Raw genomic sequence first — 11,945 nt, 5'->3', positions numbered from 1 at the left:
ACTCCCATTATCTCAACCTTATTTCTCTACAGTTGCACAAATAACCTGTGTTAGCCACAGTAAAAGGATGGTTCACTCATTTTGGTAATGAATCAAATATGCTATCATCTTGTGCTGCATAATGTATTTCTTAAGTGGCCAGGCAGTCATCCAAAATAGATGCCCATCTCTTCTAAGGCAGAGAAGAAAATAAATGCAGTAAGAGTCTACCTGGGTGACATCCATGCTGGAATCACAGCTGAGAGGTCTAACAGCAGTTAGGTCATTGGAGCCCAGCAGGGTTGATATGATTCCATTCTGATCCACTTTTCTAATCATAGTGGCATCAACAAAATACATGAGTCCATACTTATCCACTGCAATTCCTGCAAACACAAAACCCAGGCATCAGGGAAACGGTGAGGCTTGTACCTTCAAGGCAGGCCTCATCTTATTAACAAGTTTATAAGATGGTGATGTTTGTCTACCTCCCCCATTCTTCCCTCTTTTGCAACCCGAGCACAGATCATGGAACCCTCAGGTATTTGTAGTTCTGTTGAATAAATGGAATCAAAAAGGTTTATCCTTTGGGCCTTTAAAGAAAAGAAACCCACAGAAATGCCCCAAACATCCAAAGAGCCAGCAGAATTCACAGGCTTGGTTCTAAATTCAAACTCTGAATGACAAATTAGAGAAATCCAATAAAAAACTATATATATAAAGTTTTAATCTCAGAAGGTTGAGGCGTTGCTTTCTTGATCTGAAGCATCTAATGACAATGAAGACTTCTTAGAAACCTTGTAAATTGCTTTCAGATTTTGGAAACATAGGACATTACATTCTTTCAGGATATTTCTTTAATTCTTTGACCTGTTGCAGTAAGGAATAGGGAAAAATATCTGGTGTTTCCAGATGGAGACACAGGGGCTTCCAACCTAGAAAAAAAGGGAATGATTCCATGCCTTTCACAACAGGAGTCCTCAGAGAGGAAAAGCACAGAATGAAAGGGTGCTCATTTGGAGGAGCAGAAGGATGCTGCTGCCTGTTGTGAAGAAGGGCAGGCTTCTCCTCACTTGCCTCTCATGCTTTGATTTGGTGTACTGCCTTGTCCATTTCTTGGGCTGAAAAGAAAATATTGATCTAAAAATGTTGCCTTTAAACAGTTGCGGTGCTCATCGTATCAGGCAGTGAGAGAAGATACAGCTTTATCTTAACTTTTCTGCAGAGGCTTAACTTAAAACATGCAACCAGCTCTGCACTCTTAATATACTCTGTATATATTAACTGAAACTATTACTTATACCAAGAAACAGGACCTTTCAATTTTATTCACTTCTGCGATCATCTAATTATTTTCAGCCATTGAAATAAAACCCAAAGATCTTTGAAACACCTGGCAACACACCTGATTAATTCATCCTTACAATTAAGATGAAACAAAGGAAAAAAAAAAAGCTTAAAAAGAGACACATCCCCAAATCTCTACATCATCTTGAAAATGAGGGTTTTTTTCTGTTAAAAATTAGAAACTGGAAAGGGCAAAAATCCTTTCATTTTTCCTCTATCTCTGAAGAAGAAAGGAGATGCATAGAATAAAACCTCAGGAAAAAAAAAGCCACATCAGGCAGTTTTTTCTCCCCAAAGACTGTATCTCCAGCAGTAATTTGTTTCCCAGTTTACATGCTTGTATCTTGGAGTGAGTGGTACCCTGCTAATTTGTGTTCTGTTCTCCTTTTGCAGCATTCAGTGTTGGGGTAATAAAGTTTGCTTTAACTAAACAAAGCACGAACACTTGCCAATCCACTGTAATTAAAGCCCAGAATAAAAATTACTGAGCAAGGAGTGATTTAATTGCTAGATAATTATTTCCACATCCAGCCTAGCCTCACACAGTCATTTTCTCTAGCTTCTTTTCCCATTTTACCTCGAGGGCTCATTAGGGTTGCATCCACTGCTTTCCCTCCATCCCCACATCTGGCTTCGTCAAAGGGCAGGCACTGCTCTCCAGTCCCTGCTACCACTTCAGAGTTAGTAGCTAGGTCTTTCGTGCCAGTGAGGGACTTGACTTTGTATATCCGACGACTGTTGGTGTCCGATATGTACAGTGAGCCTGAAACAGGGTCCACGGCCAGATAGTATTTATGAGCGGGGTTGTTGCTTTAGAGAAAAAGAAAGCATAGAACAGAAACAGCTGAGCAGTCTAGAAACTTCATAGGCTTTCAGAGCTTGGGTACTTATCAGGCACAGAGAGATCTGGAAACAAAGTCTGACACATTGGTAGAGAGGTGGGGTCTGAAGGACTACCGTTTGAGGGCTTAACTTGATTAGGGCCTGGTCAGTGTCTCAGAAGGATTGCCATTTTAAATCTCATTCATCCTGCTACATCAAACCTTGCACAGCAGAGCCCTATAAGCCAAAGCTGCACAGCAGAATTGCCTCTTGATCTCTTTAGCCTTTAGATCTGCTTCAGGTCAATTCTCTTTGGCTTATCTCTGCCTGGTGCCCCTCCCTGCCCCCTCCGCATCACCTTGTTTAACTTCCCTTGAAAGCAGAAGTCACAGGAGTAAGATCAAAAACTCTCCATTCACTTATATTACGGCACAAGATTTGTGAGGTCTTGTATAAATAGGAGGCAGAAGCATAACAAATTTATTCCTAAAGCAAATTTATTTTCATTCATTCTTATCAAGAATCTCATTTACGGCAGATGAAGTTGGTTTAATAACTAAAACCAGAGACCCCAAGCGTCTGACTTCAACTCCAGACCTTCTGTTATTGAAAAACCGGTCCTCAGTTTGTGATTAGAATGGGTGCTCATATGGAAAGCTACTTCTCTTCTGAAATATATGTTTTTTGACAGCTTGTCACATTTTGAGACTACTTTAGCAAATCATCTGCAAATTGAGAAATGTCAATCTTTGCAATATAGATACATTCACACACACACACACAACTGCAGTGCAGAAATGTTTGCAAAATCTTGCCTGGCTAGTTTAACTCAATTTAGTTGGATTTGAAGCATGATGTGAATTTTCCGGCCTTTGAAGCCTGTGGGTGAGCGTAAATAAGGTCAATGGTGGTTTCAAAGCATAGAAGACAAATGAAGCCAGGGAGAAAAAAAAAAAATGAAGGTTACTTACCAGTAACCAGAGATGTTTGCCTCCAAATATCCACACTCCTAGTTTCAGGTGGCAAAAGTGCCCATCTCCAAGAGTGAGGATACACAGAGGGAAGTTATGAGGGACATAAGCCATTTCTTGGATCGGACTCGCTGAAACTATAAGGCAGCCGCTTTTGGCAGATGGATTATCAGCAGCACAAAGACAACTGCGTTCATGTGGTCATGACCAGATTTGGAGGAATGAGGAGGCCCAAAAAATGCCACTTTCTACAGTTGTCTTCCTCTAAGCCAGTATTTGACATGCCACGATTTTTGGACAATGACCGTTTGTTCTACAACTGTAGAAAGTAGGAAGGAGATTGGTTTGATCAAAATTCAGTAGGCAGAGGTAATACCATCTGCTGAAGCCTAGGAGTGTAGAAATCAGAGATGAAAAAATACCATAAACAAAAAAACACTTGGCGGGTTTTTTTCATGCATGGATCTCAAAGTACTTTAAAAAGATGGGTATTGCACCCATTTTACAGAGGAGGAAACTGAGGCACAGAGAGGTTAAGTGGTGTAGACAAAGTTATGCAGGGAGACTAGTGAAATGCTTGAGATTAGAGCAAAAGCTCTTTATTCCTCAAGTTCCTCTCCTTCAGCAGCTGACTGCACCTCTCCACTAGACCCTTATCACATTCCTTCTCATCCCTCCAAAACAAAGCTCAATCTTCTTCACCACATAGAAGAATGTTTCCTTCTGCTTACAAGATCTCTTCCAGCCTCGTGGGTATCTGAGCCATATAAACACCTGCACGTTTGTCATTGTTGAGAAATTCTACCCTCTTCCTCCACCTTGCTTTCCCCTTACACTGAAGAACAAACTTTACTGTCACACTAGTGTTGTGCAAAGACACCCAAACTTAGCTCAAGGCTTTGCAACAGCAGCAGAGGAGCCTACCACTGAGGGCTGCAGCTACTGGCTTGCTCCTGCTGCCTCTTGGCAGGGCTCTGGCCCAGACTGCCTTAGCTTGGCCCTTCTATACCATGTGGCAGTCCCACCTTGGCCTGACAGATCTGAGGCAGGTACAGACTGGTGCTGGGCACAGATGTGGCTGCTTGCTGCCAGAGGCAGGGGCCTTGCTTGGTTGGTCTCAGTGGCGGGTGCTGCTCAGAACAGTGCCTGGGGAGCTGCCTGGTTGCCCGATACAGAGCAGCAGTCATACTAGAAGGGTTTATCTGTTCAGACATGATTTTGTCAGCCTGTGCCTGCCTTCCTGAGTGAGCACGTCCCTGCTTCTCTTCTGTCCACAGCTAGCCTGAGGTATGTCCCACTGCTACCAGGATGGGATAAGGTATGAGTCAGGGTAAAGAGCAATGGCAGAACATCGGCTTACTTCCCTCTCCACTCCTGCAGACGTCAGTGTGTTCAAGGAGCTTACTCTGCCTTTCTCTTCTGGAATCTCTCTCCAGGCAGCCTTGCCAGGGAGTCAGTCAGGAGCTTTTGTTCCAGATAAGGGAGTAACTCACTGGAGCTGCAGAACTGTTGCAGACCTTTTTCCTGAGCTCAGTAAAGGAACAGATAGTGGAAGATGCTCCACGTAAAACATTGGAGGGGCTCTGGCAGAAAACAACTGGTGGAAGGTGATATGCACTCACCATGTCCCCAGAGAAACCATGAGACTATTATCTCAAACAGGGATGTATTTCATAAATGAATAGTAATTACTTCTCAAAATGGTGTCTGAACAATTAAAGACCTCTACCTCTCTTGTCTCTGTGTCACTATAATCTTTTACGGGAATTACAGGAAGCCAAGGAATGTACCTTACTGTAAAAGATTCTCCATAACATCTGTACTGCTCAGAGGGCTCTGCTGATACCATCTCTGCCTGTAGCCCTCCCCACTGAATGCAGCAGTTACCATTGTGTGCAGCCTTACCCTGGTCTGTGAGGAAGGCTGGCTCCTGACAGAAGGTGCAGGCAGGATCAGCTTGTCCTCCCTGTTCTTCTCATGTGTGCATCATAAACCCACAGCAGTGCAACAGCAGCTTTTCTTTAAATTTAACCAAAAAGAGAAGCTGCCCAGAGCAAACCCATCTGAAAAATCAACTAACCTTAGCTTAATGCAAGTGAGGAGCCTCCAGCATCACCAATAATCATTAGCAAGTTGTGAATGAATTAATCCAGATAAGAAAATTTAGTGGTGTTACACTTGCTATATAAAAACATATTGCAAAAGAGGCAATTGCACTGTTTAGTCCAGACCGTATTTTGCATCTAATCTATATTGAGGAAATGGAAAGTATGGTTTTAAAAGGGTGATGCACAGCCCACTATGGAATAATTTACAACTGCTGTTCTTGTTCTTGCCCTTGATATTCCCCAGGGTGAATATCCTCCCTGTCACAGGTGTGGCATGGAAGAAGGTGCAAATGTTCCCTATGCTGCTGCTGTCCAGAAGGCCTCGTGCTCAGGTGAGACAATGAAAAATCTTTTCTCCTAGCATCCAGAAAGGTTATGCCTCCCTCATGAATCTTAAAGTGACTGCATCTAGTGACTGCATCCAATCAGCCCCACAGGCTGAATGACTGTTCACAGTGTATTTGATGAAAGAAAATAGAAACTAAGTTATGAAAAAGGACGGAAGGCTCGGAAAAATCATTAATGACCAGAAAATGAGTTTTTGACCTATTTGCAGTCATTAGTGATTTTGTGAACCTTTCTGGCGTTTGCAAAAGTATGGTTGTATTTTTTCTCAACCATTTAGACCAATTATAGACAGCAAGGAGAAGTGTTTATATAGAAGTTAGCTTGGGATTCATTATCCTGGTATTCTACTAGAAATTTCTAATTACTGTCAGAACTTACTTGGTTGCTTTTTGACTGCATTTCGTAATTGCTAATGCTTATCATATTCATAACACACAATTAGCACATAAAAATGTTTCTATATATGGTACATGGAGAACGTAACATTACACAAGAAGCACAACACAAAAAGCAAACACAATGGAGCAAACAAACCATATCAAATTATATGGGAAAGAGCTCGTGTCTTACCTATGTTTAAACTCTTTATTTCTTTATAGAAAGGGAACAGAAGAAAAAAGAACAAACAGTTAGCTGAAGAATAGATGGTAAAGCAAACATAGTATTTGTTTTATTTTACAAAAGGACAAAGGAGAAGATATCTCTTTTCAGCACTAGCCTTAGCTCAGTTTACAGATGAAGAGTGACTGAGTGATAGAGTTGCAAGTTAGTTCCCTATTGCATCCACCCCCACCCCCCATATATTTTACAGGAAATTTTCTGACCATTGAAGGAGTTTCCACATGGAAATATGTGTAGCTTGTGGGCCAGGAGCAAAAGAAACAGGCAGTTTGCTGAAAACAGAACTGGAAAGGGGGAAGCTTGGGGCTAAAGATATTGTCTGCCAGCTGGAGGCCGTCTCTTTAACCAAAAGTGTTTTCCGACAGGCTATTACTAGACAAAGTTCTACTACACAGTTTAGTTTCCTCTCCTCTCAGTCTCTAAAATAAATGCTTGAAGCAAGTTTGGATGCTATTCTGTATCTTTGAAAGCCTATCGAAGCAAATCTTAGGACAAAAAAAAAAAGCCAACCCTTCTAAGGGAGCAGTAAGTTACTGTACAATGGGAGAGATATAGCATTAATGCATTGCTAATTCACCATCAAAGGAAAAGTGTCCTCTGCTTCCCAGAAGTAAATTAATATGTTCTCCACACCAGAGTGTTTCATTGTGTTTATGTCATTTCTATTTAGGAATATCCACTGAATGAAAGAAAGAGGTGCATGACTCTTGAGCTGTGGCACTCAATGCACAGCTACAGACTTAGAATACGAATGTTGAAGTCTGCCATGCCACACTCTTGAGTCAAAATTCCTCTAAGCTACTCAGATCAGGCACCTTCATAAAGGACAGTGAGAAGCAAATATGCACACTGGGATATAATGACTTCTAAAGTTACTCAAGGTTTATATTGGCTTAGGCAAACCCCAAATTAGATCCTTTCTGCAATCTAAATAAAGTGATGTATTTGGTTTGTAATACTCATGGAGATATTATTTGCAATGTCATTCCAGCTACTCGGTACCAGCTGAAGACTCTGCTCTCGTCCATACTTAAATGGCTCAAATCTACTAACTCATACCCATGTAACTCATCCAGATTTTAAGATGATCACCAAATCACAATTACTGCTATGGATGATGTTTGTTGAAATGAACCTTAATTCTCTTAGAGGAATAGAGGGCAAAAGACATCACTGCAAATCCTAAAAATTTGTGTGTCAAGTCATTTGCAGCTGTCCAATGGCACTGGCAATACAATAGCTTTATTCTTTCCTAATACCTACTACCAGAAGCTAAAAAAACAATGCTATGGAAACTCATGAAAGAAGAGAGAAAGTGGACAAAAGGAGATTAAGAAGTCCCATCTTCTGTTTCTTTACTGATGTCCCTTCTCATTTTCCCTCACATGCACTGAAAACCCCAAGTTCCCTCCTGCAGAGAGAGAAAGCAAAGTACTCAGACTAATACTGTGGAAAGTCAGAGACAATATTTTCAAATACCAGATGTGCTAAGAAACTGTCACTGGCTGATATTAGGGAGTGAGGTGCATAGAAATGCCTTATGTGAAGTATCCTAATTTGAAAATGTTTCTCTTCACCTATAAAGCTGTGGTCTAACTAGAAAGCTAAACAGAACAGAACAAATTAGAGAAGAAAAATCAGTATATTTTATAGAATGTAGAGTTATAGAGTATATTGATATAAATATTCATAGCAGGCCACACATCCCTAGCAGCTACCTTCTGTGGTTTACAGCACCGAGCTGCTAGCAGAAAGCACTGGGTGATCTACGAGTTCTTTTTTTACAATATAATGAGGCAGCCTGATGGTGGATGAGGTAGGTGTCAGAGAGTGATTTCAGAGTAGAAGTGGCCTGAATCTGATCTCTTTTCTCTTGTAGAAAATCAGAATTCACAACAGTGACATCAACAGAATGACATGAATGGAAGAGAGGTATAAAGTAGAGCTAGGCCTCCTATTCTCTAACAGTCCAATCATTTTGCAGTTTTTCACACTAATTAAAACCTGAAAGTACTGTGGGAGCAGAGGAATTGCTTATTGGCCAAATCTTTACAAAAAAGGCTAATGACCTAAATTCACTCAATGTCCTTTGCAGCTGTATCCAATTTACAAGAGCACTAACACTACTGCCTGAGTGGGCTGCAGAAATATCAGAAGATAGCCAATGCAAGCTGTTTTCATCCCCTCATTTTTCTCCCCTCTAACTACAAGGACCAGTTACACGAATTTCGTTCTGAAGCAATAGCTCTTGCCTCTCCTAGAAGAATGAGAAAAGGAAATGGAACAGCAATGGGTGAAGTGGCACACTCTACACTCATGCCTTCCCTAACAAATGACCAAATCTTAAGGTGAGAGGTGGGGGAGCTGGGGAGGGGTATGGGATAGGGGGACAAAACTATGTCAATCTTAACTGCACTTGTCAACCTACAGAAATAGACATGAGTATGTGAAAGAAGTGGGAAGTGGCTCTCAAAAATTATTGAAAGGAAAACCTTCCTTCTGACCTTGTAAGACTGCTAAAACCTTGGCTGATCATGGTGGCTCAATACCTCAGGGCAGTCAATTCTGTAGTTTTCAAACAAAACCTAAATGATGGTACTAAGAGGAGACTCTATCAAACGATCACCAAGAAGAGAGAAGATGGTCTGAACTCTTTGTACAAGTTGGTTTATACACTTTAGTCCCTCTCTACAGTCCTTGCTCCAATAAGCTACAGACTTTGAACTATGCATTTCTGTGCCCCATTTCTCCACTGGAATTTAAATAGGTTGAAAGTGACAATGTTTTACAAAATTATAAAAAGTAATGGTAAAGGTTGATTTGAGCACAGGCTACAGAAATAAAGTGCCAAGATTAACACCTTACCTCAGCTCCAATATGCTCGTGACGTTCCTGGATGGGAAGATACGCCGAATATAGTTAAAATCTCCAATAAAGAGACTTCCATCAATACCCACTGCCAGTGCAACAGGGGCCAAAAGCTTATTTCCCTCTGCCAGACCATTGCAGCTAGGACACGATATGCTTCTTCGGCGCCCGTTCCCCATAATGCTGGTTATTACTGCTGGCTGCTGGGTTAGAAACTGATTTTCTCCATTGCCTTTGTGCAATATACCTAGTAATGAAGAGGAGAAGAAGTGGTTATTACCGTTGTTCATTGCAGGGGGCTTCAGGTAGTTCTTTTTCAACAGCTGCTGTTTAGGTCTATATGTTGAAATGACTCCAACGTTTGGTGCTTTGATGGGCAAAAGGAGTGAAAGAGCTTTACAGTAGTAAAGATGAAGGTGTAATGAAGATTCTCTGTTCAAACCCACACACACAGACAACCACAGACCCAAACTCACAGCCCTTTGGTATTCAGTAGTAAAGAAAACACTGCCATACAAGTCGCTGGCCCGGCACAACAGCTTAGACTGCCTTCTTAAATGGGAAGTGAGAATGCAAACAGCAGAGGAGACATGATCCTTATTTGTGTCCCTGCATCTTATCATTCCAGCTTCCTATGTTAAGTTTTGTTTGGAATTTTGTGCTCACCTTACTGGTCTCTTTCCACCTCTCAGTCTTTCATGCTTTTTCATGGAAAATTTAAAAGGAGAAATGGAAATGGCAGAGATGACGACAGCACAGAAAATGAAGGGACAAGAGAAAGGTTAAAAACCCTTCTAGAAGGGCTGCTAATGGTCAATGGACAATAAGGAAGGTCATGGTAAGGATCTTTATTAGGCTTCAAGAAATACCTTAAAGATAGGATTTCTTTTATGAATATATGTTCATAAAAGCAGATCCCTTCTCCAAGAATGGATTCTCCGACAGAGGGACCATTTTCAACATCACCAAAGATTATAGGAATCTGTCTGGAAACTTTTAGCCTCATCTGCTTTTGGAAATGTTTCGTTCTAATGACCCAAACACAAACCACTCTAATGTAACTGGCTCCTTGCTGGTGACAACAGTGAATATTATGCACTACCTCACCAGTGTCTGATCTGCTTGCCTATTCTGAACACTACTTTAGACTTCTTGAGCAACAATATATTTTGCAATATGCTGATGTGTGGTTCAGCAGGAAGGTGCTGGAAAACACAATACAGGAATGAAATGAAATACATGCTAAGCATTCAGCTCCCTAAGAGTCTCAGGTAAAAGACCAGGAAAGTTCAGCTTAGGATATGTGAAGTCAAACAGAAGTGAGGGAAAAAGGTTAACTGGAAGGAACTAGGAACTGGTGTGGTTACTATCAGGAAAACAGGGAAGGAAGACAAAAAAGACATTACAGGGGAATAAACACACAACAGAACAGAGGATAAAGATTTGGACTTTCTTAAAAGTCACATTGTGCCAAACAGGAAAATATTTGTTGAAATTCTATAACAATTTTTTGACCACTGAAACATGACCTGCATCTTACTGAGCTAAAGAGGAATCAAAAGAGTGAAGAAATTGCATTTTTAAAGTGTAACTATTCTGCCAATAAAAAGTGTTCACAGACAAAACTCCATATAGCACAGAAAAAACATGGAATTTACTAACTCACCACTCTTGACATTAAGTACATGATGTTTATCCAGAGACCATCCTCCTAAATTTGAAGGATCTAGTTCAAAACCTTGCAGCAACGCTGTCCTTTTCTCCCACAAAATGAGACTGGGGCAAGTCTCGTATTCAAAACCCACAGAAACTGAAATAAAACAAAATAAAATCCAGTATATTTGCAGTACAAACACTGAATTAAACATCCAGAGCACATTCAAATCATTCAGCATTCCAGTTCCCCAGCCCCCTCAAGAAGATGGAGTGATTATATTCTTCTCTTTCATTCTTCAATATTAAACTCAGATCTTTGACTAGACACAAATTTGAAACTTCATTCACACGTCCTCTGCAGGGACCTGATCACTTCTCTTTGAATACGTGGCGTTTGGAAGTGACTGGTTTGATGAGAGGAGAGCGACAAACACAATGAAATTATTCTATCAGATAACGGGGAAAGATCAAACTCTTAATTTGCCAGACGTTCACAGCATTTATTGTGTTCATTTTACATACCATATACCAAGAAGCACTGAAAACCTCGTGTGCTTTTAAGCACACACGCACTGTAAGCATTATTCAGGAAAGCAATATCCCATGCAATAAAGTAAGAATGAAAAGCTGAAGCAAAGACTTTAGAAAAATATAGAAAAGAGATAAGATTTGAAAAATATGGGCTTTTTTTTTTTCCACACTGGCACAGCTCTCGCCTATTTTTAGCACTATTGTATCAAAATTATTCTGATACTCAAAAGGAAAACTTAAAAATATTATGATGATCACTTTTTCCCCACCCACTAGAAGCGACTGAACTAAAAATAGCTACAGAACTACAGGCCTGAACAGCATTAGATAAACACCATTTTCATTTCAAATGTATTATACCACAAGAAGCTATAATAACAGCATGCATGAAAATCCAAAGGCACTGAAGAATGCCAGCCAGTCCAGCATGAAGTTCTATTGTTAGCTAAAAGAAAATGAAAACATAGTGATGGACTAGGTGTCACCTAAGTTCCTGTGGCCAGTTTTTCCCCTTGGCTGGTCTAAACCTTCTAAGTCAGCTACTGATCAGGAAACACGGGCATGTTGTTGGAGTTTAGACCCTCTCTGAATGTGATCTTCAATGTGTAAAAGAAACATAATACAAGGATAAATTGTGTCAAGAAGACAAGAACTATTTAGTCTGCATTTGCTTCTCCATAAGAAATCTTTGCAG

General features: G+C 40.6%; 1 protein-coding gene across 3 annotated transcripts in view; it reads right to left on the bottom strand.

Moving 5' to 3' along the window:
* Positions 1-11,945, bottom strand: part of TENM2 (teneurin transmembrane protein 2) — a 517,058-nt gene that overhangs the window by 22,329 nt on the left and 482,784 nt on the right. For all 3 annotated transcript variants that reach the window (XM_062002971.1, XM_062002972.1, XM_062002973.1), the window contains 5 exons: positions 10,731-10,874; positions 9,062-9,311; positions 6,146-6,166; positions 1,904-2,136; positions 211-365 (listed from right to left, as the gene is read on the bottom strand). In XM_062002971.1, the coding sequence (XP_061858955.1) occupies positions 211-365; positions 1,904-2,136; positions 6,146-6,166; positions 9,062-9,311; positions 10,731-10,874 (803 nt within the window). The remainder of the gene's footprint in view (positions 1-210; positions 366-1,903; positions 2,137-6,145; positions 6,167-9,061; positions 9,312-10,730; positions 10,875-11,945) is intronic.

This window comes from Colius striatus, chromosome 9, assembly GCF_028858725.1.
Source record: "Colius striatus isolate bColStr4 chromosome 9, bColStr4.1.hap1, whole genome shotgun sequence".
Taxonomy (NCBI): domain Eukaryota; kingdom Metazoa; phylum Chordata; class Aves; order Coliiformes; family Coliidae; genus Colius; species Colius striatus.
Note: the sequence above shows the minus strand (reverse complement) of the source record. Positions and strands in the feature narration are given on the sequence as shown.